The sequence below is a fragment of the Haemaphysalis longicornis genome, unplaced genomic scaffold (genome assembly GCF_048455015.1).
Source record: "Haemaphysalis longicornis isolate Haplotype H1 unplaced genomic scaffold, Haemaphysalis longicornis Haplotype H1 scaffold_10, whole genome shotgun sequence".
Taxonomy (NCBI): domain Eukaryota; kingdom Metazoa; phylum Arthropoda; class Arachnida; order Ixodida; family Ixodidae; genus Haemaphysalis; species Haemaphysalis longicornis.
The window spans coordinates 76,211,791-76,239,215 of NW_027526204.1; the positions used below are offsets into that span (position 1 = coordinate 76,211,791).

Below are 27,425 nucleotides of genomic sequence, written 5' to 3' on the forward strand. Positions count from 1 at the left end.
CTTCGCCGATGATTATAGTTCTCTGGTAACGCTCCACGGCAGGACTGAAAGCTTCAACAGCTCCGATGTTGAGAGAGTTGCACACGGATTATCTGCCACTACTGATGATGCAGTAGACGCTGTCACCTGAAAAAGTGGTGTCAGGTGACAGCAGTCATGTTGTGAATTGAAGCCGGAACTTTAGACTAAAAAAATCAAGGTTCTAGGCGCGTATATTAGGCACTAAAATTTGCCAATTAGGCATGTATAAGTACCAAATACTGTCGTTAGGACCATACATAGGACCATAGTCTATTTTTCATGTAGTTCGGTGTAATCACTGATAGGAGCTTACAACTTTTATCTTGCACTTAAGTTATGTGCGTGTTATAAACGTGGTGTGCCCTGTTACATCAGGAACGGGAACATGCGACGACAAAGTCTGCAAGTTGCCTCGCTGCGCGTGCGTCAGTGATGCACCCCCAGCCGGATTGCGAGTCGACGAGATGCCGCAGTTCGTGATGCTGACGTTCGACGATGCCGTGACCCTCCTCAATATGGCCTTCTACAGGGAACTCTTGAATACATCAAGCAGGAAAAACAAGCAGAATGGATGCAGGATCGCCGCCACTTTCTTCGTGTCTGGGGAGTACCTCGATTATGAAGCCGTCAACCAGCTACACTCCTGGGGCAACGAGATAGCCCTGCATTCCATAAGGTGAGTTACTAGGCTGAACACTTTCATTTTATAGATCCATTTCGCAATCACAATGCTGCTGGTAGGAGGCCTGGAATTGGAGGGAAGGTTGTCGATTAAAATAACTTTGCGAAGCTGGGTATTAGTGATAGAAGAGACATTGATCAATTAGTAAGTTCCATAAGAATTGGGAGGCCAACATTGTTTTTCGAGAGAGAGATAATAAACATTTTTATTGGGATACATTGCTGATGGGTGGTGAGAGCACTAACACTGGGGGGTGGACTGTCGGGCGTCCCCTACTCTCAGGTGCCATGGTTCTTGCTGGCTCCTCTTGCACTCTACCAGCGTGTGGGGCCTCGATTGGTCTGAGCTTTGCAGCGGTCAACCTACTGCTTGTACGTGGAGAATTGGCTTTGAGGAATGGGGACTGTTGGCATCCCACACCAGTTGGTACAGGGTGCCGGATTTTTGCATTTGAATATTTGTTCAAGACATAGAATACCTATGGTGGCATACAATACGATCAAATACTATTACTTATGCCGCAATTAACGAATAACTTTTTATCGAGTTTTTGAATACAAAATATGCTTTTGCCGCATAGGAATGTTTAGGTTCGTGGGATTAGTTTCTCAATGTGACATGACAAAAGGGAGCATTACATTTACGTCTGGTTCAATATGGGCTGTAGGATCACAAGACCTGCATTCAATTATTGCAAGGCTTTTATTTAGAGCGTGATTTGGTACAAATGCCGTTTTGCCCCTTGTGGTGATGTGGCCGGCTGGTACACAACCGCAATTTTTTTGCCGGGAAACACTGAGATTATGCCACATGGTGTTTTCAAATTCACCGATTGGTATATATTCTCGAAAATGGGAGGCCGACAGATAATTTTCGCAGAAAAATAAGTGTAGTTGGTAACACAGGTGATCACATAAAAGAATATTTTTAATAGCGCAGTGCCTTCGATGGGTACGGTCGCCCATCGAAGGACGTGGGACACGTAAAATGATGTGTGCTTACCAATAATACATTTCTCGGTGACTAACAAGCTGTCGAGGCTATCAGATTAATGCCACCGCCGAGATTTGTATGGTTTCGAATAAAACTGAGTTCGTCGTAACGATGTTTAATATATATGTTGTAATTTCGGGCTGGTGGCATATTTCTGCAGGGTGCCCTTCCGGGACTGTGTCTGTTTTTATTTTCTTACACTGCTTGTCTACAGCACGCCCTATCCCCGGTGCCTCAGCACTTCGCTCATGCAATGGAAACTACAGAGCGTCTTGTTCGGCATATTGTTGCCCATACCTTGGTCAGGAGTAATAAAGAAGCAATAAAGGTTGTCGTATCCTGCGCCCTCCATATTTTTTGCTGTGCTCTATCATGGTTGCGCGAATAAAACGGAAGTGGCAAAGCTAGTTTAGTGCCAGAGCAGATTCCAGAACTAATCAAAGTTTTGTACTCTCTCGGAAAGCGGCATTTTCAGCATAACTTGTGCGACCAGCCAGTGCGTGCGTTTAGATGACGTAAACAATGAGGCCAATTAGACAGCTCTTGCAAGAATGCTGAGAAACTGGCCTAAACAATAGAGCCACTTTTTCAAATGCTTTTATCAGGAAAGGTAAATCCCGAGCAGACGACTTGTACGGGGTAGTGCAATAACGTTACAACTTTCTTGTGGAGCGAAGAAAACGTTCCCCCCAAAACGCACGTAAAATTCCAATTTCTAGTCGCACTGTAGCTGCACCACCCTTTCTGAAAGCCGGTGCGCTATTTTTCTGCCCCAATTGCATTCTTTCCGCACGCGCCTCGCAATAACACATGGTCATAATCTCAGGACACTTATATTATATAATATCTGCGTAAAAGGAGCAGCATTTGGTTGTTTTGCTTGTTTTTCTTGCTAGTTTGCTCCGACGTGTCACTGTGCCTACCTGCCCACATTTCACTACAACACTCGCCCACCGTGACAGCCGTAGCACCATAATCAATAGTTTTTCGGGCTAAGAACCTCGCAGACCTTAGGTTTTGGCTAGTTCGGATCGGTGATCTATGACTTGAGGTAGCGCAATAAGCAAACAAGCACAGAAAGAGGTGACGAGCACAAGTGCTTAAGCTCATCACATCTGTCTGTGCTTGTTTATTTATTGCGCCGCGTTGGGCAATTGATATATGTACTCCAACTTGGGCAATGCCATTGCTCACGGCACCTGAGTACTCTCTCCGCATGACCATAAAATGCAGGCCCTGCCTGATTGCCGTGATGGTCGTAGCGGCAAAGATGTATAAAACTTTTGCGTAGATGTGGTAAAAAGGAAACAATGAAAACCAGCTAGAGTTATTCCGACTGGTGAGAAATCAACTTCTATGAAATCAGCCACCAAGGTATTTTAGTAGTACAGAATAGGGTATAAAGTGGGTAGCAAGGTGCCACTGTAACCACGCAGTTTTCGAGTGATGCGATGAAGTGCTCTGCACCCAAAGTCACGTTCTAATATCCCCCAGTTTTCAGAATGATTAAATGAAGTTTGATATGACCACTTGCAGAACTTTACAGAAACACTTGACGCGGACGTAAATGTCAGTTAGAGCCCTGGGACATAATAGGCTGCATTAGCAAGGCTATAAATAAAGACTCTACACTAAAATTATTTCTAAAAACGTCCCTTGAGATTTCTTTTCTTCATGGTTACTTCGATGCAGCGATTCGTCTAAATTTCTGGACAGGCATGTTGCATTGTTACACCCTCACCAAACGGTGAAAAATATATATCTCCCCCGAGAATATCCTCACTCAATGTGCCGAAAGATAAGTATTAGTAAGAACGTTTTTGTTAACCTTTTGCAGCCATAGGACAGACTCGTCTTACTGGCGGACCATCAACAGCACCCAGTGGGAGCGGGAGGTCCTGGACCAGCGGTACATGCTCACGGCATTCGCCAACGTTCCAGAATCCGACGTCATTGGTTTCAGGGGACCGTTCCTGTTCACAGGCGGAGACCAGGGATTCAGAATGCTGTACAAGCACCTTCGGTGGGTGTATTTGTAAAACAATAACACAAAACATGGTTTTCTACTTCACTAGTGAACTGGCTCCATTAATGCGCCCGGTGTTCATCCAGTAACATTGCACGCGCACACTACAGAGTTTTTGTTGCGGATTACTGGGGAACTTCTTATGAGTACTCAAGGTCTTACTATAACCCACAGCACGATTAAGCCTTCTTTCGGATGAAGAAAGCAACCCTGGAACAGAGACAATGAAAGCTCTATTACTTCGGTGTCAGCCTATTTCTGAGATGGCAGGTAGACCACACCAGAGATTTGGAGTCAGTGGCGAACTGGATAAAATGTTATGTGCGAAATATTGAACGAAAATGTACTTAGAAATAAAGCTATTCGATACCTGGCACAGATATACATTTCGAAATATTTGAAGTTCGCGGATTCAAAATAGTTCTGAGGCATGTGACAATTGAAGGTTAACTGGAGGCATGCACGTTTGGGTTGGCTTTTTTTGCACCATGCCGAAACTAAAAAAAAAACGCCTAAAGGCTCACCTCTATGTAGCCAAATGTCGGCGAAGATGCGGCGAACGACGCCCGGCGGCGTTCATTGCGCCCCGGCGTCGGAAAAACGGTTCTTCGCCAACGGTCTCGCTGGCTAGATGTCGGACGCGCGGCGGCGAACGCCACCGCAAGCGTCGAAGCGTATTTTGAAGCTACAGCCAATCACAGCTTTCTATTTCCTGTTTGCGAATAGCGCCTGCGCCTTCGCAGCCAAAAAGCAGACGCTCCTTTCACCCCTTTTTACGTGTACTCCTCTTTCTCGTGAACACCAGTGTCCAGAAAACTGCCAGAAAAGTGCCACGGTAGCGCGGTGGGTAAAAGTGTAGCCGAAATCGAACAGTTGATGACTTGCAGTGACGTTCAGCGCACAAACCGTAAAAGTAGCTGCAAATCTACCAACTAAGCGCACTACACTGGCACCCGAACAGTTTAACTCATTGTTGCTATTTTGTAACGTGTTTGTGCTGACTATGACGCCAATTGGAAAAAAACATCACCATAGCATTAAAAAAAATAGATGTTACTTAGGTCGCTTATATCAAGGTTTACTAGTTACTAGTAAATAGTTACTTTACTTTGAAGACAATTTAAAATCAGGGATATGTTCATGCGGATCTTGTTTTGGATTGACATCTGCCAACATTGATGCAAGCAGCTCTCTGGACGACGGCGTTCACCGCTTCTTCTTGCATGGATGTTGTTGGGTCGGCGAAAACCACGCGGCGCGTTGATCCTCGGCGGCCGCCGCGCGAATGTAGCCGTCGAATTTGGCTGCATGGAGGTTAGCCTTAGCACGTGTGAGCGTTGCCTGCTACAAGTTTATTATTACAGCGGGTGTAGCCAGAAGTGGTGTTTTGGTGTTAGAAAACCCGGCGAAATTTTCTGAGCGCTGTATCTCCGCCTCGCCCTCCTGTCGGCCTTTTTTTTTCTCCGAAGATAGTTACACACCGCTCCGATATATTAAAACATAAAAACAAACCTAAGGAGAGTGCGGGTTTGTTGGTTGTGTGCAGTAGGGCCGTGTTTACTCTTCATTCAGTGCACTCAACAAGAACGAAACAAATCGCTGTCACCGAACGCGAAGCAGCTGACCCAAAACGCTCGGTCTCTCATTTTTCTTTGACCCAAACTAGCGAACGACAGCTCGTACAGCTAATCCATATAGGTTCGACGGCTGCCATTCAGTTTCATCGTGACTGTGTCAAAAAATTGCAATCGCATCCCGCACATGGACATAGCCGGACGAGAAGGTCAACAACCACTTCACGCGGCGTACACAGCGTATTCATTGCGTACGCTGGCCCTGAAGACATGGCCGTGTTAAAAACCAAAAAAAACTTCGTTACTGGAGGGCTGTTAGGGCAATGATGTGCCCAGTTCACGGCCAAACAGTTCTTATGCGTAATTACGAAGTCGCCGTCTCTCCGTAACAGCCTCAGGGTGATCTGCTCTGTTGCCCACCACGTAGTGCGGGAAGTGCCACGAGGGCGCTCCCAATGTTTTATTGCACGCTGCTCATAGACTCACCAGATTTGAAAAAAAGATGGAGATAATTTAGCCTCAACGTAACACGCATTGAAGAGACACTGAAGTGTAATTTGTCAAGCTTCTGTTTTTGCTTGCATGGCATTTACTGGTTCAAATAAGCACACTTTACGCCTTTTATCCGGTCAATAAGGCGATATTTATTTTATAAAGTCCGAGAGAAGAACACTACCACGCCTGGTCTGCGGCAACCGCACCAAATAAAGCCGTTACGTCAAGAGTAAAATTCGAACCAGTTTCGGTTTCGGTTTTGTGAAAGAACATGGTTGGCATCCGACGTTATTGTTGGCCGGGATTCTCGATATCTGAGTAATACGCATACCGCTCTTCTGCCATATTTTGGACTGCAAACTCCGTCAGACAAGCTTACCAGCGCGGCTTGCAATCGTAACGATCACTTCTCGAGGCGTACGCAGTGTATGAACGCCCTGGGCGTCACTGGAGCTGTTCAAAGGCGATGCGCCTTTCGCCAGCCTTGTAGCTCGCCCGGCTAGCGCATATTTTGAAACAAACTTTAAAAGGGGTGTAAAGCGGGCCATTTGGTACATAATGCTTAAAAAGAAACAGAGCGCTTAAGACCGGACAAAGGTTAGACTAGACTGGCGCAGCGCTGCGTGTGTCTAGTTTCGCCTTTGTCCTGTCTTTAGCGCTATTTTTCTCTTTAAGGATATTGTACCAGGCATGTTCGCACATTGTCGAGGCTCGACTCATTCGGGGCTGTAGCCGCAAGGAGTCGGTGCTTACGGCAACACCACTCCAACAAGAACTCGCCAGCGCGTCAGTATAAGTGTACACGCATTCTGCGAACTCGTTCGCGGAGCGATGAACGTTACAGCGCAAGAATGGAAAATTCATTGTCAAAAACGCTGCCCAAAAACACATTAATCAATTTCAAAAAAAGAAAATTGGGCTTTGGTGGTTCCAACATAACAATTGCATAAGTCGCCTTAGCGCTCCACACCACTCGTCCACACGCCAGTCCTGGAAGAGGCGGAAGTATAAAGTATATATTCTATAGCCTGTTTATATTTTTATTTGCTTTTAGCATTTCAAGCAGCTTAGATGACTATTTTTTGAATACGCTTGTGCAGTAAGCGGCCCCCAAATTCGGACAAATGTCTCATCTCAAGCGACTGCAGAAAACCGTTCGCAAATGTGGGGTCATGCTGCTGATCACTGTGCAATGTCACCCACCGAAACCTTGCTCCTGCACCTTGCTTTTACGCTTTACTATAAAATGTTCGGTTGATTTTAATTCCTTAGTACAAATATTATCGTCGCTGACTCTTCTCCTGCCTTTATTGGCCTTTTAGATTAGAATTACAAATTTCTACTAACGTACCAGTCAGCGAAGCGTCAGATGTGCGCTTTAGTGGAGCTACCGGGACATACAGCTTCATACAGTCTACGAACTAACAAACTAAACGCACATTCTTTCAGGCAAAAAACATACCATGGCTTAGTTTCAAATGAGCGAACAAATTGCGACGCCCCGCTGGCGCCCCGACTTCTAAACGCTGGGCCGACTTAGGGTCGGCGAGCCGTACAGTATCGCAGTCAAGCAAAGCCATCTTGTTTTTACGTCATAATTACGGTCATTGAAATCAGCAAGGGGGCAATGAGTACACCGAAAAGGGGACAGCGCTTCTGAATTGATTTTACTACTTAATAAACGCAGCGAGAAGGGTCGGAAAATGGCCAGAGACTCCAGAATACAATTTGCGCTAGTAATCACGCAATGTTTACAAATCGCATTAATGTCCTCTTAGAGTGGCCACAACCTAATCGAAATCAACATATTTCTTCTAACAACCTTCTTCCCACTCTAGTCAGGGTGGCAGCGAGTGACCTAATGAGCGAAGGCTAAGTCAATCTAGTGGGTTCAAGCGGCTGAGTAAGTTTCACCCTTACAGGTTGGCACTCTTCGGCTTGACACTACATACTTTTGGTTCTGGGCACGAGGAAAACCAGATTTGGCGTTAGACCTTCAATACGTTTCTTGTCGGAATCACCAGCTGTCAGCTAGCCCTGTATAAAATTGTGCTCCAGGGAATACGAATCTTGCCTGACACTTTCTAGTGCAGTTGTCCACTACATTTGTAAGGCCTTCCGCTCTACCCCAAGCCGTTTAAAACTACCTTTGCTACCAGACCATAACCTCCTCTACCGAGACTTTTTTCCGGGCACAACTAAAATGGTCTGATACCAACGAGGGCAATATTGCCTTTGAACGGTTGTCTTTAGAATACATGTATACTTATAAAGAGCCTGATACGGAGCCCATGAGTCGGTCTGGATACCATACACAGATACTTTGATGAGATGACATTTTTCTACGGGTAATAGACGAAGCCTGATTGATTGATTGCAGGGATTAACGCGCCAACGCAACGCAGGCGATGAGGCTCGCCGTAGTGGAGGGCTTCGGATTAATTTTGACCACCTGGGGATCTTTAACTTGCGCCGAAATCTCGTACACACGGGCGTTTTTTGCTTTTCGCCTCCATCAGAAAAGCGGCCGCTGCGGCCGGGTATATGAAGCCTGTTGCCACACTAGAATATCCAAAAAAGCTTCCAATAGATACCCCGATAGCAGGATTTACGTCGAATTCCTTTAAACACAGCTTTAAGAGTATATCGCCGTAACAAAATTACGGAATCAAAATATCGAGGCACTGCCGACTTTTTATTCGCATTTTCCTATGTGGTAGAACTGCGACATTCAAAGCGTTAGATACAACAGTTTGATTTTGTTTCGTTGAATCTACATAGAGATAAAAAAAAGTATAAAGTAATTTCGCAACACGCAGAAGTTGATGATTATCTGGGTATTCGGTATGCAGGTACGACAGCACCCTTGTCCACCAACGTGTCCGAGGAGAGCGCCCATTCTACCCGTACACCATGGACTTCGGATTCCGACGAAGCTGCAACGTGTGGCCGTGTCCCGCAGACTCCTACCCGGGACTCTGGGTCCTGCCCTTGAACGTACTCTTCCCGAAGGCCTCCGAGGGATACCTGCCATGCGCAATGGCCGACGCCTGCCTGCCCCTGCCGCACACCGCCACCGACACCTTCAACTATCTCAGGTACGCATATGTAATAGCGAGGAACAATACAGGTTACGACGGACTTTCTTTGCAATCGTTACCTGGGTCAAGTTTATAATAATGCCACGGACACATAGCAGTCAGGCCAATCGCTAGTGTTGTCCATAAATATCAAACTCTTGCTTATAGTAATTATACTCCGAGTCACACAATAGTCGTAACCAAAGTGCCACTTTGCTCAACCCAGTGTAATAAACATGTAATGACTGTATTCTAGGGAATTTCATCCAGGATAACCGATGCTGCTCTGTCCCGCTGATTGGCGTGTTAGAGTGGGTCCTGGAAAGGACAAAAACAGACGCGAGTCATACTGGGACAGCCATAACCTTCCACCTGAGAAATGGGTTGCGGGTTTTTTGCCTGTCTGGGACACGGTGATATTTTCACAAACACTGCAGTTACAGCACCCCCAACTCCAACTGCCCAGGCGCTCATACGGGATGCTAAAAGTAACGTGCCGCATTCGGCACATGAAACAAACGATCGATCGATCAATCGATTGTGGGGTTTAACGCGCCGACGCAACGCAGGCGATGAGGCGCGCCGTAGTGGAGGGCTCCGGATTAATTTTGACCACCTGGAGATCTTTATCGTGCGCCGAAATCTCGTACACACCGGCGTTTTTGCTTTTCGCCTCCATCAGAAAAGCGACCGCCGCGGCCGGGAATCGAACCCGCGACCTCGTGCTCAGCAGCGCAACGCCTTAGCCACTGAGCCACCGCGGCGGGTCACATGAAACAAACATAGCGGTGTTTTTGACATCACCAAATTTATCAGTAGGTAAAGCGAGTTTCCCAAAATATCGAATACAACCCCTGCTATGCCAGCTACTTCCTCACTTCCTTAATACCAATACATTTGGACTAAAGGCAAGCCTCTCTGAAGAGATATGTTTATACAGAGCACCATCACCGGCACAATTATTACAAGCGCCATAGTAGGCAAGACCACCAGCGCCATCGTCATAATCCTATGAGAGTGTTTGTCTGCCCGCCACAGCGAAATCCCCGCCAAGACCCTAGAATTTGTACTAGTTTTTCATTGCGCTCTCTGAGCTGATTTATTTTCCCAGAACGTTCTTATTTTTTCCACACATCGCATCACAGCCGTCTTGCACTTTAGTTCCCACCTTAGGTAGCCGTTCTGTGTTTACGCCTTGTCACAAATTGTGTGCGCTAAACGCCCAGCTCCATTCACGCCTAGGGTGTGTCTTCCACAAGTATGTGCCTTCCACCCAAATGCGCCTGTTAACAGTGAGTAAGGGGGATTCTTGTCATCCTTCTTTCTTCGGCTGGTTTGGCTCATCTAATATTTTTTCGACGTATTTAGCGGCATTTAAAACAAAAATTTGATACCCGACGCATGGTGTGCTTTTTTTTTTGAATTAGAGAGATTTATAACAGCTAAATATTTCAGATGGTTTGCCAAAGTGTCCCGACATATACCTGAGTTCGCCCATTTTTTTCGAGTCATTTGATTGAGAACTGACTCGTCCAGGAAAATTAGTTTCATGCATGTCTTCAAGCTGATATTTATCTATAGACTAAAGGTGAGGAACATTGAATTATAAGGCATCCTTTTTTTCTTTTTTTCGTAATTATTTTTCCCTTTGCGACACAGCTGTGGGGGTAAAGATTCAGGAGCATGTTTTGTGGGAGTCTTGCGCAAATTTTGAAACAGGTAAATATTCGGCATCCTTGACGTTCCCTAACTACCATTTCGAATCACCCTCTTAGTAGACTTTTTAATATTATGGAGAGGTGGCATCTATGTCTTTGTCTCATTCCCTTCGCAACAACTAACTTGTTGCTGTTCTACGAAAGATATCCTTGCGCTTGCCTCCCTTGCACGTGCCCTCCAAACAAGTTGGTGTTCCGTGGTGTGTGAATGCCTCCGATGCTGCGACGTTTATTAGCTTTGCAGATTTCTATACCATGTTTTAAATCCACGCAGCTTGTTTGCTCTATGAAAATCTAGGTTAACACTATGCAGCCGTTACCTTCGTGAGTACCTCGTGTAAAAACGATTAGGCTGAAGTCCACCAGGAATTCCCGCGGTTCACCTTTATTACCTAGAATCGGCGAGCTGTGAAGGTGTTGCGAGCAAGGGGTCTCCCGAGATTCTCTGGTTTTAATCGTATCCAGACAAATATCGACTGAATTTTCTTTCGAACTCCACACCTTTTTTTTTACAGCAGCTACAGTGAAACAATTTGTGGCCCTCCCAGCGCTGTGTTGCCTGTTTTACTCATTATGCCATCGACCATTTTTTCGTGCCGTGGGCTTGCAATAAAAAACCTTTTATTTGCCCTACCAAGTTAATAACGCTTTAGCATTATTTGGAAAGTTAATTTCCCTCGCTGGACATCGTTCTATTTTCAGCGTGGCGAGGTTTAAGTTCCACTCGGGGCCTGCGAAGCCCTGGGATTATTAGCACACTCTGTTTTACATGGACCGAATCGGCTTCTGTATAGTTCAATTGCTCTCTAGCGGCCGCCGGAGGTAACGTTGGCTTGGTCGTCCGTGTATGGGAAGGCTGCGGCAGAGTCTTGCTTAAAGGTGGCTGGATTCTACACTAATGAGCGACAACAGTCGGTATCTGAAGGTACCATCCTGGTATTGTCGCTCGTACTTAGTGTAACCTCATGTGTACTCCGCGTGTATTTTTATGATCAAATCACTCAAAATATATGTATGTGGTAGAGACCTTCAGAGTTTTTGAGGAAGTCGCCTCAGTTATAACTCAACAAAAAAGACCCCACATTCCCTCGTAGAATCATAAACGTCGCAGCCACCCTCGAAATAAAAAGGCGAAACTTCTTCGCTAGCAATACGCCCCCACATCCACCTGCGCAGAAACTATAATAAAATATACAATATAAACATTGACTGCATGCAGTGCTTAACGATGACATGAAGTATAACGCAAAAAAAATGGACAGTAACGCATTATTTTAGCGAAGAACAAAAAACAGCGTAACTTGAGGACAATCACCCAATTACCACGGCGCGCTGCCACGCAGACATCTTACCTTTTGCAAATAAAAATAAATGTGGAACCTAAATATTTTGCCAGCTATTTTGAGAATGTTTCATTGCCCTACACGTTTAAAAGTCCCAATGAATCCCACTTCATTTTACGATTGTTTGAAATGATGGTTTGATGGTGGAAACGGTTTGCCAGCACATGGTTGCCCGCCATCCTGCCTCTAACTTGTCTATTTTGAGCAGAAGAAAAATAGTCGATTTTAAATATAAAACCGGAGCATTCAATTAAATTTCATGCAACGCTTCGGGCTACGCGAGATAGCGCTGGGCGATCACCGCGAACCGTGGTTCCGTAACGACGGTCAGCTGTGCAATTTCTGTGAATCTCGCGATCGAGCGGTACGCATGTTTTCGTTTCTAAATGGTCAGTTCACTCTTGCTCTCCTGCTTTTGTAGGACGCCGAGCTCTAAGTCATGATTATTTTCTTCACGCGTACGCAGGTCAATCTTTGAAGAATTCTACACCACCAACCGAGCTCCCTTCCCTGTGTTTCTTCACGAGGCGTACCTGCAGCTCCCCGAGCGCAAAGAGGGCTACCTGCGGTTCGTCGACTGGCTGCTGCAAAAGGATGACGTGTACTTGGTGACCGCCTCCGAGGTCTTGCGCTTCATGGAGGACCCGGAACCTCTTAGTGACTACGGGAAGCGGGCATGCACGGGGCGTAGCGACAGTGGCGCGAGCACCTGTCCTAAGCCGACAACGTGCTCGTACATGAACACGCCACCAGGAGGAGAGCGCTATATGAGGACTTGCTCCATGTGTCCGAAAAATTACCCATGGGTGAACAACCCCTTGGGAAATTAAATTAATAATGCCGAGGAACATTTCACTTTGTACATTTCACCTTACATCTTGAAAGTAAGATTGGAGCACACGTGCTGGTACGGAAGTATACATTCTGAAATTTGAAAATGCGAATAAATAAAAAACGTGTTTATTCCTCCATCATAGGCATCGGTAAAACACGAAACAGAAATGTGCAGCGAAATCTGCAGCTAAGGGAGTATGATCTGCGGGTGGGCGGCTGTCTTGTGTGGGTACTTGGCGAGCGACGTCTTGCTGGCGGGTCACTGCGGCAAAGGTGCGACCACCTCGGTCCTGCTCCGTGGCGTATACGGGAGACGTTAGCCTGGCGACGAACGCAGATGCTTGTACGCGGGAGGCAGAATTGGTAGCTTGGGCCGCGGACGCGTTGCCCTCCATCCTACCATTTCTCTGCCCGCTGCCCGATTAGGGCGCCAGCTGTCGGCTCTTGTTAGCGCCATGATGCGCTACTTCGCTTCACCTCTCCTAGACGGCAGCACCATCCGCGTCAATGCAACTTTTTCTGTTGTTTATCCTGTGTTTGTTGTACGTATTCGATGTCAGAGAAATCTTTGTGTATCCCGGCATAAAACACTTGCGTGTTAAAAAAATTTAATACATTTACGCGTGTTTATGTTCCTTACAAAAATCAAGGCTCCTTTTTTAAGCGAAACTTGGTTAAAGTGCGATGCTTTCTACAATGCAACTTGAGACAATCTAAAAGTCCGAAATCCAAACTGCTTCAATGGGGTAAGAGCGGCGCAGTGGGATAGACGTCGGCTTTATAGTGGGATGGACGATTGTTCGATTCCAACCAAGGGACGCATTTTCTCGTGGCGGTTCTTGTGCCTTCGCTTAACATCATCATCGTTTCGGGAAACCAAGTTTGTAAATATGACTTTTTTTTCAGAGCATAATAATGCGGCATCGAACACCACCAGTTGCGCGTACAAAACCTCGCTTCAAAAAATGTTGCCGGTAATCAATGTGGTCAACCCTGACTAGTGGTCTTACAGGCAACAAAAAAGGGTTACATTGGTTAGCTGATGTCGCACATTTCGAGCAAAACAGCACAGTCAGTTGTTAGGCAACGGATGTTCTCTCAAATTTGAATATCGCACCGAGGCAGTAGGTAAGATGGAGAGGCATGTCTTCTTGCGATAACATACTGCTAGACCCGGTTTTTTGGGCATTTTCTTCTCTGCTATATCGTGTATTGTTCCCGTAGTGTCGTTACAATTGCAATATTAATATAATGATGACGTATTTATCCATGGTGGAGTTATGGTTCATTGTTCACTCCGTACTTCTAGAATGGCTTGTCGGGCTGTTCCCGCAGTGAGCGGCAGCAACAGAAGGCATCTGCATTATTACACGTAAATCCATGCCGTTAACCACACATGGAAAACCAACGCAACTCGTACAAGAAGCAGGTCAAGACCGGTCGTCACAGATAAATGATTTAAAGTGTCTTTTTCCCTGTACACAGAATATATTATCAGGAAGTGAATTGAATTGGGCGGGGCGATAATATTTTCTAACAAAGCCGCCTAATCAGGAGAAGCATCTCGGTATCAAGAAGTATACATGGTTTCGTAATGTTCTAGCTGTTTCATGAGGAGGAGGAATAAACATTCATTTACACTCTATGAGTTCTGTTGTGGGAGGCCTCCTTATGCCAGGAAGCCTTGGTCCTTGGCTGCCCGGCGGGCCCTGTCCACCAGTCGTTGCTGGTCTTGAGGGCGTGAGCTGGTCAGTTCGTCCTCCCACTGCTCCAGTGTTGGGTTTGGTAGGGGGGTTAATGATGGTGATTGTCGGCACTCCCAGACCATAAGGTAGAGAGTGTTGCATGTGGGGCAGTGTTGACAAGTCAATGTGTATGTTGTTCTGTAGATGGCATGGAGTAGTGTTCCGTGGGGGTAGGTGTTATTTTGCAGCTGTCTGAGTGTAATGGCCTCCTCTATTGTCATCTTGGGGTGTGGTGGGGGATACATGCGGCGCTGCAGTCTGTAATGGGCAAGGACATCCGTGTATCACCTTGGAATGTCATCGCTGGAGGTCCTCAATCCGTCTGCCAACGAGGGGAAGGCCCGGAAGGTATTCTCGCGGGCAGCGGCGTGGACCGCTTCATTCCCCTCGAGGGATGCGTGGCCTGGGGTGCAGACTATGTGGTGTTTGGAAAGGGGGCTTTGTAGAGTGTTCAGGATGCGTATGGCTTGACCAGAAACACGACCTAATTGGTAATTTCGACAGGCGGTTGTGGAGTCTGTGATGACAGTGAGGTAGTCTGAGCCCGTGATAGCCGTGAGGGCGATGGCGATTTCCTCTGCAGGCTCTGCTTCCGGAATTGGAATTGTAGCCCACGGGAGTTCTGTGCCATGGTTGTTAACAACGCTGTGGCATGCGCAGACTTTCGGAGGTACTGGGAAGCATCTGTTAGCGGATCGCTGGTTTATTGTCTCCGTAGGATTTTCTGAAGGTGATGACCTGGACTGTTCTTCGGTATGCATTGAATACCGGATGCATATTTGGGGGGAGGGGAGCAACGGTGATAAGTTATGGTAGAGCGACGGGGATGCGCTGTTTACTATATGATGTCTCCTGTGCATCGTAGTCAAAGCAACGTAGCGTATGACGAGCCGTTTGGTGAATTTGAGTTTTTCGAGTTGGCTGGTTTTGTGAGCTTCAGCAAGTTCAGGTGTTGTGCAGTGCAAGTGAATTCTTGCCGCCTTGGCGGTTTTTCAAACGGTGATGAAACCGTTGGGGGGTACCGGTATACAGCTTCAATTTAACAGTCTTTTGTCTTTGAAGGAGGACGCTCTCTATCGCGAGGCGTAAATGAGTGTCCCGGTGTTTTTATTTAGTATGCGTTACGAAGCTCTCCAGCGTGAGGGGTAAACGAGTGTGCCGGTGTTGTTTTAGTACGTGTTATGTTCTAGCGCGAGACGTAAACGAGCTTACCGGTGTTTTAGTACCGCGACTACATGAGACGATGATTATGACGATAACGATTACGAAGACGACGACAGGAGAGGCCAACAGCCCCAGGCCCGGAGGGGCATCGCTCCTAAAAAATCACTGCCCCAAAAATAAGTAGAATACACAGCCTGTAAAAATCGCTTGTTGAAGGAAGCAAGGGTAAGGCTGAAAAGAAAGTTCTATCATTTCAAATTTTGCTATAAATGTGACACGGCGCAGTATGGTTTTCAAAGTAGAGTGGATCTTTAAACGCCTCTTAATCCAACAGTGACAGTAAAAAGTAATCGCGCATCTGAACATTTTGCACTGTAAGAATACATTTTCGGATTGCAATATCAGGAAATACAAGTAGAATGATGCAAGAAAACGGGTAAATCAAGCGAAAGTTCTGTCTGCGGATCAAGAAAACATGAAATTTTGGTTTCTTCCGTATTTACCCTGATAAAGTTCACATCAAACCAATTCCTGACAGAATGAACATCATTTTGAAGAACACCAAGTGCTTAACAGCAGGCGGGGCGTGCCGACAGGAGAACACTAGCGGGGGCTTATTGAAATATGCGAGTATCTGCCACTACAGAAAGCAAATCTTTTGTATTGAAATCAATAAAGGAAGCGATAAAATGGAACCTTGCGGCATGCTCAATTTAAAGAATAAATTCCACCCAGACCACACAAGGAAAACCTGAGTCCTGCTTTTGAAGTAGGCTCATAACAATGCAATAAAAGTACCTCGCAACCCAAGAAGATTGGTTTTTCTGGCAAGATATCATCGTGTACGGAAGTAATGAGCTTGGCTTACGTTAAGGATGGGGGCGCATGAAACCTCGTTAGGCGGAATACAGCATATATAAGAAGTCTTCTAAACATGTAGTTGTGCACTTCCCGGAGTGACGACGTATGATAGTCTTTTTGGGGCTACTTGAACCCAGAAATTTTGGTCTGTCTGTATGTCGTTTGTCTCTCTCTCTCTGCCTCGATTCAGCCACCCAGCCAAAGGGAAGCGAGGTCTGCGCAATAGTCTAATATACCCACAGCGAAATCTACGAACGGCTGCGTGCTATCCATAGGCGCGCTGAGCGGAAGGCTCGCCGTACAAAAGAATTAGAGGATCTGAGGCAGGCTCGCAAAGCTCAAAGACTTGTGAGACGCTACTTGGAAAAGTTAAGTCGACAACGGTGGCGCGATTTCTGCACTAAATTAGATGTGCACCAGCCTCTCTCCCGGATATGGCGGGTCCTAAAGGGCATGCGGAAAGACAGCCAGCAGCTACATCCATTCAGCGAGCTGTCATTACACGAGGGAATTTCCCAGAAAGAAGCGGCTGAAGGGTATTGTAGGCTCCTGTCTACGATTTCTACGCCTCAAGTGTCTCCTCAGCGTGTTCCTGACGCAGTGCCACCAACCTCTCTGCCCGCCCTGGACCTTCCATTTTCGAAAGGCAAGTTGAACGCGGCCATCTCAAATGTGAAAAAACGGTCTTCTCCAGGTTACGACGGCATAACATATGAAGCAGTTTCCCACCTCTCTCATCACTCGCGCTTACGCCTTTTGGAGTATTACAACGCAACCTGGCTGCGTGGTACTGTACCTGCAGAATGGAAAACAGCCAAAATTACAGCCATCTTAAAACCCGGAAAACAACCAACTCGATACGAATCTTTTCGTCCCATAGCCCTACCAAGCTGTAAGGAAAACTTATGGAAAAAATGATCTTTAAAAGAATGAACTGGTACATCGAAAGCAGGAAGCTTTATGCGCCTGAGATGAATGGCTTCCGTCAAAACCGGTCTGCCATCGATAGCTTCCTTGCTCTTGTTGCGTCACTAGAACAAGAATTACACCGCGGGCACATACCAACTGTGGTCTTTTTGGACATAAAGGCGGCGTTTGGTTCGATTTTTCATACAGCCATTCTTGAGTCCCTTGCTGGTATTGGTTTTGGTGGGTGGCTGTGTGCATGGGTATCAAGCTACCTGGAACGACGAGACCTTTTTATGAGTACACCGGAAGGCCCTACTTCGTGTCACATTATAGAGAAAGGACTACCGCAAGGCGCAGTTTTGAGCCCTCTGCTGTTCAACATTGTGCTAATCAACTTAAAGCGTGCCCTGGCTCTTGGCATGAAATTAACAATTTGCGGCGATGACATTTGCATTTGGAGTGCAGCAAGGTCTCGTCGCCATACACAAAAGAGGCTCCAGAAAGCTCTAAAAAAATATATGACTACCTTGCGCCCAAGGGTCTCCGTCTATCGCCCGAAAAAAGCGTAGCCATGGCATTTACCCGCAAGCGCATGACTCAATTCCCGTTAATCCTTGGGGGTCATCGACTGCATTAGGTGGGCACCCAAATATACCTAGGGATAACTCTGGACAGGAACCTCTCGTGGGCCCCTGAGGTCCACAGACTACGTACTCGAGTTTCTGCAGTGTCGCAAGTTATTGGGTACCTTGCTGGCAGTCGCTGGAGCAGTGACTGTCGATCGATGGTGCTGCTCTGCAAGGCTTATGTCGATGGCTTGCTACGTTACAGCCTACCAGTTTTACAGCGGCTCTCGACTTCAAGCAAAAAGCAGCTTCACGGGGCAAGAAATAATTGTCTGCGCGCCTGTCTTGGTCTGCCTAAGGGCACTTCGTTCACTGGTACAGTTGTGGAGGCTGGTTGCTTGCCCTTGGATGTTCTCCGGCTGCAGGAAACAGTTCGAATATACCTGAGGCATCTGTTGCACTCACAAACCAATGTCTTGGCCCGTAATGTACAGCGCAACGAAAATTCCAGCTTCGCAGAAGTGATAAACTCTATAAACGTTTCTGTACCCCCTCAAGCACGACAAACCATGCCGTCTGATTTCCCTCCCTGGACTCTCTCACCCCTTTGCATAAACATTAGCATACCTGGTCTCAACTCCAAGAAAACTCTGCCACAATTTTGCCTCTTACAACTCGCGCTTGCCCACATCCATGCCCGATATTCACATATGGCCCACATTTTTACTGACGGCTCAACTACGCCTCACGGTAGTTCTTCCGGCGTCTTCATTTCGACGACCGGCAAAGCCTTGTCCTACAGCCTGGAACGAACAACCTCATCCACGTCTGCCGAGCTCCATGCACTTAAACAAGCCCTGCGCTACATTCTTCGTCAGCCACCAGCCGAATGGGCTATATTCACGGACTCGAAGGCGGCATTGCAAACCTTACGGCGCGCCAGCTTCTTCAGCCTTCACGAGCATGTATCCCGTGACGTCACGTACCTGCACCATCTCGCCTACGTCGCCGGTAACCGAGTGACCCTACAATGGATGCCTGCACATTGCGGCATTCTCGGCAACGAGAAAGCGGATGAGTCAGCTCGCAGAGTCCTACAGCTGCGAAATGCAAGAAATATTTTTTTCACAAAACACGAGGCCGCGGTGCTAGCGAAGGAGCTTGCCTTAGAGGAGCGAAACCGCCTCTGGTCTTGTCCTAAAACTCGGCACCCTTTCCTGCACCATAGAGGCCCTGGACTCAGAATGAGGCTACCAGAGCGGATTCCACGCAAGCTTGAAACCCTTTACCACCGGTTGCGTCTAAACGCAGTGCTCACGAACTCTTACCGCCATCGCCTCGGTCTGACTGCAAACCCGTATTGCGATAATTATGGATTGCCCGAAACAGTAGAGCGCGTCCGGCTAGAGTGTCCGGCATACATCCAAGAAAGAAATCACCTCGCAGAGAAGATTGAGTGCCTCCACAACGCATCTATATCTTTGAAAGGTCTCCTTGGACCCTGGCCCTCTCTATCGTCTCAGAGAAAAGTGTTGGTTGCTTTATTTGACTATTTACACGGAATCGGCCTCGCAGAGACAATTTAGAACTTTATGAGTGAGATCGTGTGGATTTTTAAGTCACCACGCAAAGCTTCGTGGTCACTTTTTCTTTTAATCTCTTCTTTTCCCCTCTTTCTTCTGCCCTGCTTCTTTTAGGGCCTTTACTCCCTTCTCTCCATCCCTGCAGAGTAGCATGCAGGCGGGAACATGCCGGTAAACCTCTCTGCTTTCATCTAATAAAGAGCTCTTTCTTTCTCTGAACCTCTAAGTCCGGTTTATTTGTTCATACTTTTTCAAACAAGACATTACGCAAATATGCGACCGAAAATTTATACAAAATGGAAAATAACAGTGTTCCTTTAAAAAATCATGGATGCTTGATTTTTTCAAAATGAAATACTATATCTAATGCAGAAAAAAAATCACACTGTCGCCTGGTGTCGCCCGTGCCACTATAGCTTCTGGCGGCATTTTAAGAAATCAAGCGGCAACAGTTACGAAATGTTCCACCAGATAGGTTCCACGTTCTGCTCGGAACGCACGTGGAGTACGGCAACGCGATTCTATAAACGTTAAAGCAACGCGCCTGGATTCACGACCTTCTCGGCCGTGCGGCAGCGCTGGTATGGAGGCACCCGGCCTTGAGCAGGGGAACGCAGGAAATTTAAATTATTTAAGCAAACCTGTGGCGTCTTTACCTTGGGAGGACCGCGACGCAAGAGCGACATGAGAGGTCAACGGGAAAGCGAACGGAGGCATTTACTTGGCAAACGTCGACAGACTATTGTCTTTTATCAACATTTGCGAAGAAAGGAGCAGATACGCGGCCAATTTTTGTTCTTGGGATAAGACCTCGAATGTTTCAAGCAAACTGATCTTGGTGATAAAAATTTGTCTAAGAATCGCGGGGACGGTAGGTAAAATGAAAATGTGACTGTAGTTCTCAAATTTTTAAATGAGACTGCTTCGTGTAGGAATTAAAAACTGCTCTACGAGAGCAGTTTTTAATTCCTTACGATTTTTCTACAAAACTAGTTATTGTTTGCAGAAGTAATCCTTGGTCTATAAAGCTATTTAACGTTGGAGAAGTACTTCTTCAAGCACAAAACATACACGCTGCAAATCTTGAGCGCGAACATTATCAAGATTGCTTGAGCGTATTCTACCATGTCAGAAAGACAGAAGCAGGAAAATAGGTAAGTGTTTTAAATTTCTATCGTATGTTTTCGGACTTTTCAGGCATCAATATTTGGTATTGCGGTTGGCTTAACCTCTCAAATAAAAAAAAAAGGGTGCTTTTCATTGAAAAAAAGATAAATATAAAGAAAAAAGAAATCGCTTCATATGAAGAGATAGCAACGCTCTATCTCTTAAACTAGGCTGGACGAGGAATTCTGCTTTCTTGATTGCGGAAGGCATGGAAGAAAGAAGAAATTACATGGACACCGACGAACTCTTTATGATGTAATAAAACCGGAATCGATACTGTCCAATTGTTGAACGTGCTGTATTATTATAATATCGTCATTTTATCTTCCGCGTATTGTTATTATTTCCCGGTGTTACTATAACTGAAAGCTTAGACCAATGACCCTTGTTAGGCGCATCCTACGCATAACGCTATGTAGTCACATCGCTGGCCCTACGAGTCGCCAAGCCCAATCAAACTCATTTTACGTCATGCAGCGTGTACCGATTTACGACGGTACAGCTCTAAGCATACATAACGTTGGGCGTAGCGCAAGTTCTCCGTGGATGATTCTTGCTTGATGGCGCTCCTCGCGTAAGCAAAGAGGCGGCTGCCGCGGTGCTGGAACAAATGTAGGGAAGAGATGCGGGTGGACGTGAATAAAATACACAGGAATGAGACAAGGGGGGAGGTGGTGCATGGATGTCAGCAGGATTTTATCTTAAGGGAGGCAAACCCAATGTATGGCGATGGCAGAGGAAGAGGGCGTGAGGGAGGGGGCAAGTGGTGGGGTGGCTTGGGGCAAGAGCCTCTTTTGCGTCCTTGAGCCGACGCCCATAGGGGGGATGGGGTACAAAAGAAAAAAAGGAAAGGCCAGGATTAGGTGAATTGGCACCGCCCGGAAAGGAGTGAAGAAATATGGAAGAAGGAACTCGATAAAATTTCTTTGGGCTAGAACAAATTTATTTTCTAAAATTAATGCCCTTCCACTCTTGGAAAGAGGATGACCTGCGAGGCTGGCACAGCCCACAAAGTTCAAGAAACAAAATACGTTTTTTTTATTTTGCGATTGTGCGCACTTCCTAGCCATTTAGCTGATTGAAGGTGAGAAGAGCCCCAGCGTTACTGTGTCGGGCAAACCTGGAGCTGTCTGTTTCACTGCCGCATCTTAGGCATCTTTATGTTTCGGTAACACAGTGACCGAATGAGATAGATTACTGAGAAGACAGCGGATAGATCGAATTAGGCCGCTTGATATCCGTGTTAAACCACCCGCCAGAAAAACACACATGTTTTCAGTCTTGACATGAAAATTAAGGCTGCACGTTACAAGTTTATGGCGTGATCACAGGAAAAGATGACCGCGACCCTCCTTTGTATGACGCATAACAGCAACTAATCTCAACGGCTGATAATTGCGGAGCGCACCGATGTCGCCGATTCACACATTCGTCAAACTCAACTTCCATCAGCGCAGTGGTCCCTTTGCTTTGTTACTTTTCTCTTGCGTTCGATCATGTGACTGAGCAGCTTACTAGGAGGAGTGCTGACAAATATCATGCATTGGGTTCTCTTTGTCATGGAGAGGCGGCTTGTACTGCCCTCTTATGTTGGCGTGTTACGCCAAGCAAGTAATTTTTATTTTATTGCCAAACATAAATGCAAACTACGACACGTTATTTGCACGCTCCGTGATCGCTGACTTGAGAACAGTCTAAACTATTGCATATTTCGGTACAAAACATGCTCTAAACTGCGTCGTGCAAAACTGCGCCTGCTGCAAATTCACGGATATTTTACGGTGCCGAGGGTCGGTAAAATTTTGTGCTCTATTTCACGGTGACAGCAGCCGCCATTTTCGAGCTGTTACGTAACATTGCGTCACTTTTACGCAGACTGAAGTAGCCAATGTGTGACGTGAGTTCCCGCCAGCTGTTTAAAGACGTCACGCCTTCTCAGACGAGCACAAAGAGTGCGCGACATACAAGCAAGAGTACGTTGTCATGTCTGCTGTATTTGCCCTCGTTTTTCATTGCCGGCCCGGAATTATGCGTTGAAGTAAAGAGAAATCAGGCAAACTCTAGAACTGGTGCCCGTAAACGTCATAAAACGTCAAAATGACGACAACAAACACAACTATTTTGTCAACGGGAAGAACCAAAACTGAAAACCAATCAAGAAAGACTTCCGCGAAATTCCCAATTCACTGTGAATTTGCGCAGTCGAGAATAGTGCCCTCGGTCAAGTGTCATTTGAGGAGGCAACAGCGGCGGTGGTTTTTGGTTGTTTTTACTCTCATTTGCGCTTCCGTTGATTCTCCGCAATCCCCTGACAATGCCGTTTTAAGCCAATTGTGCAACTGGCGAAAGAGGCATCGCTGGTGGCCGGGGCAATAATAGTTGGGAAACAGGGGTAGGCGATGGCGGAGAAGAACGCAGGTGTGTTGCGTCTGGCCATACGAGCGCAGTCACCGGTGTAGCGACGTGGCCTTGCTCCGTCCGCTATCGACGCGACGCAGAGCAGAGCGATGAATTCCTCGAGCCGACGAAAAGTGGAAGCAACATTTATATACAGTATGTACAATGGTAACAATAGCGTTACATGGCTCGCACAAAGGCGACAGCACCTCTCCGCTCAATGCGTCCGAAAAGTGCCGCGCTCGCTCTGCCTCTGGAACCCCCAGGAGTCCGTTGTAGCCGCCAGAGGTTTGAATCGTTCCAATCAGGACTCTCGCTGGCAGAAATTTGAAATCCGACAAATGGAGGCGAAGCGGTTGCGTCAGCCGATCCGCCCCGACGGGAAAAAGGAAGGCGACGCCGTCGCCATCTCAGCGAAGCTCCTCCAAGCAAGTAGCGACATGCCGGTTGCCGGTCGTTCCCCAGATGCATGATTCGGCCGAGCCGCCACGACGGAAAAGGAGAGGCGACTCTGCAGCGTGTAAGTTTGGGCCCGTCGGCCGCGGGTGGTTTGGTCTGGTTTGTTCTAGGCGTGAATCAGCCCCGCTGACGGCCCGTCACCCCATGAAACGAATTTGGGCCAGGCGCTCTGGCACAACAGGAGCGGCGCCGAGTAAAGTGGCTTCACCACAACGAACACTCTGGGAGGGCTAGACATATATTGCTTCGCAGTAAAAGAAACAAGCTTTTAATTCAGTTTTTACGGTGAGCCATTCTGTCTGCGAATGGCCGGTTTCAACGCTGGGCGTCTCCCTACAAAGTAAACTAACGCCTAGTTTGCTTCGTAGTAAAATAAGCGGACATTTTAAGTACTTGTAAGACTACAAAGTGTTTACGGAGGTTCTTACCTGAGTGCCAGAAGGCAGGAAACGTCATTTTAACAAGTGGTTTAATCGAAATATTGTCACATTCACCACGTATTCTGGCTTCACCTGCTCCTCCTGGCGTCTGCTCCGCTTGCTTGCATCATGCATTGGCTCGTATCGTGGTGCATGGGCCACACCTTGTCGTATTTTCTCGTTAGATAGGACTTTCACCACCAGTGTTGCTATACGACTCTGTTGCGACTGGTTTCCGATGGTGGCTAGAACCTGCGTTATTTCCTCCACCCCATTGGCAATGCGCGGGATGGCCTCCCCAAATCTTTTCTTCCTATTTTACAGCTTCCAAGGCTGTAATGTTAGTAGATGTGTTTGTTGGTAATATATGCGTGCGTGTAATGTTCATCAAAACATGGGCAGGCTTGAGGCAGAATGGCTATAATGACCAAGGGCGGCTTGAAAACAATCGTCAGTCCGTTGATTTAGGGAAAGGCTGTCGAGGGATAGCTTTGCGTTGGACTGAAGACCCACATGGTAATGCTATCACTTAGGAGCTGCGTCCGTGGCACCTGGGCTAAGAGCCAGCACGAACTAGCGCCTGTCCTTCCTCTCCTTTTAGACACAGGCAGAACCGGTCGTGCATCTGGCGGCCGGCCTCCTCCGCGAGAGGGGGCATAGGGCCCCCCCAGCTTGGTCATCCTCACGGAACGCAGACCTACTCTCCGACGGCTGGACGTGTCCCGTCAACCCACCAACAGCAGCATCAACCAAAAGCTCTCTCTTGCGTCCAAGCTACGCACGTTAGCCTCCCGAGGCTGCGACCTGTCTGCGGGGCCACTGCGGCATCCAGGGAAACGAGGACGGCGTGGCTTGACAAGAGGGGCCGACCAGCAGGGAAGCTGTAGCCCGGCTGGAGTCGGACAACTGCGTCTCGGCTGACCTGCGGTGGCCGTACTTCTGCCGTACACGGGTGTCTATGGGATAGCCGCCGCACTACAGCTGTAGTCTGGCCGTATTAACGTATAAGCCCGTCGACTGGCCGACAGAGACTGGCCGTTGATTAGCCACGGGAGTGCGGCCGTGGACTGCCAAAAGGCCCACATTTGGAAGCAGCCCGAACACGTCGGCCGGAAAAAGGCTGTTTAGAGAATCACTGTTCAAACTACGTCGGATTGAGTAATGCCGAACAGTCGTGTGCTGCCTGGGGCCCGGCCTTACCCGCAGACAGGTATGTCGACTTAGGCATGTGGGTTGATTTGCAATAAAAACATCTCCTTTTCTTTTTCTTCTGGATATAAATGAGAATGAATTATTTGCTCCAGTACTCTAAAGCCACGGCGTCTCGATGGAAGCCTTTCTAGCGAGGGGCCGTGCTAACGCCATCAGCGGCACTGCACCCAAAGAGACATTGAACCTGTCGTCACTTGAGTCGCCGTATCTTATCGCGCCTGAGCGGTATCTATATGTTTTCTATGCCCTCTCTAACGGTACGTCGCCTGGCCAACGACACCCTGAAATTCATTCCGCGACCTACAGAGTACGGCCACAACTGCTACCGTAAATGAAAGGCCAAAAGTACTATACTATGAATCAGCTGAGCCAAAAATTTCGAAAATTGAGTCGTTCCCCGTTAGATAATCGGCTGAAAGGATTACCCTAAGTAAAATTCACGTCCTTGCTGTTTTTTTGTGAAAGCAATGCTTTTTCAAAGGGGCATGCAACAGGTTTCGAAGAAAAGTAGACATGCTTGTTCAGCATCGTCTTGACGTACCCGTCCTGACACCGCATTTTATTTTCACGTTATGGTTGATTAAATTTATCTACGCAATTCTTCTGCATACGCATTTTGGTAAATTATTACATTCTGTTCTTTTTTTACTCTTGACAACAGCAGAAATTTTAGGTGCGCCTTTTTTTTAATAATGGCGCGCTTTGTGGTTTTGCGTTGAAATACGCTAAAACAGACATAGCCTCTGTACCCTGGCTTACCGTTGATTACAGCTGTTTTTAACTAGATAGTGGTATCCCCGCTTTGGAGGTACCTTCAGGCAAGTAATGCAATGTGGCGAAAGAATGCTAGTGATATGTAGCAGCGATCTTGTCGCCTGAAGCGTTTTGCTTTACGCAACATCTGATTAACAAAATTTTCGCCGCTATTAAACGTCCCACCTTGTAATGTGACCATAGGTCGCAAAGGTACCAAATCGCACAGGTAACAAATCTTCCTTCTATTCGTTTCATGCTCACCGTTGTTTGCGAGAGCTGTACGGGTGGTGCAAGTAAACCCCTTGCCTGCGAGGTAACATTAACCCGAATTTTAGTGCACTAAACGGATTGGCTGTCTGTCACCACACTCGAGAATACTGCGCTCGATTCTTCGGCCGCACTCGTCAACACGGCTTCCCAGGGTGCGGTGGCGCATACGTACACGGGGAGTGCTGAGGCCCGGATAGCGCAGGCGAAATAGTATTCGTATCTCTTTTTTTGATAACACGTGGGGTACTTTGTGGGGTTATAGATCTATTCCCAGGGTGTAGTGTCGTTGATAATAAGTAGAATTTGTCTGCACTAGGTTAAATGTTAGTGTATGTTCCTTGGTTAGCATTGTGTGCTGAGGGGGGCGTAGGCTAAAACACGTGCATTGCAGGATATCCCGGTAGGTCAGAGTTACTGGGACGAAAACTGTAGACCGGTCAAGAGCGTTGGAGCACCCGTACGAGTGTAGCTTACAGAGTGACGCGTGTGTATGTCCTAATCAAACAGTAAGCTGCACCTTGTTGTTCGGAGTATAGAGCCTATGGGGAGACGTCTGAGTGAGGATGTGTCCAGTATTTGATGGAAAGATAGTGGTCAACGACCTGACTGTTAGGTCACGGGCCCGGCCTAGTATTTGATGACGGATATCAGACAGGCAGCCATTGCTGAGGATGCGATAAGGAGCATGAGCTTAAGATACTATTGTGAATTGTTTCGAGCGCAAGGTTTTTGTGATAGGGTCGGGTATTTCGGCCTCCACTGCTTCTAACAGGTAATCCGTTTATTGTCTCATGCCCTCATAGATAACGGTGATGACCATGGCTGCAAGCTCACGCAGCTCGTGGCGTCGGTGCACAGGACGATCATGGTTTGTGGATACCTGTATATAGTTTTGTCGATACCTGCCGGTAGCACGACCGGTTGCTGAGCAAAAAAAATAAAATTTGGGAACTTTTACCCATCCTCCCTGCATATGGGCAAAGATACCAGGGATAGTAGAGGTCTACGAATTCAGACAAACTTGAGATCTGAGATCCTTGCATGGACCGAAGTCTCGACAGACGCACGTTTTTTTTTTCTCTTTCTTCGTTGAGAAAAATGGCCACCTAGCGGGGATCGGAATCAGGTCTATGGTTCAGCAGTCGGCAGTC

General features: G+C 47.1%; 2 protein-coding genes across 2 annotated transcripts in view; both read left to right on the plus strand.

Annotated features, from left to right (window-relative positions):
• Positions 1-12,769, plus strand: part of LOC144158054 (chitin deacetylase 7-like) — a 37,289-nt gene extending 24,520 nt beyond the window's left edge. The window contains exons 2-5 of the mRNA XM_077688723.1: positions 397-697; positions 3,534-3,719; positions 8,644-8,889; positions 12,399-12,769. Coding sequence (XP_077544849.1) covers positions 397-697; positions 3,534-3,719; positions 8,644-8,889; positions 12,399-12,762 — 1,097 coding nt within the window. The 3' untranslated portion in view covers positions 12,763-12,769. The remainder of the gene's footprint in view (positions 1-396; positions 698-3,533; positions 3,720-8,643; positions 8,890-12,398) is intronic.
• The window catches only part of LOC144158802 (chitin deacetylase 7-like), a 194,240-nt gene that overhangs the window by 78,170 nt on the left and 88,645 nt on the right, over positions 1-27,425 (plus strand). The gene's annotated exons all lie outside the window — the stretch shown is intronic.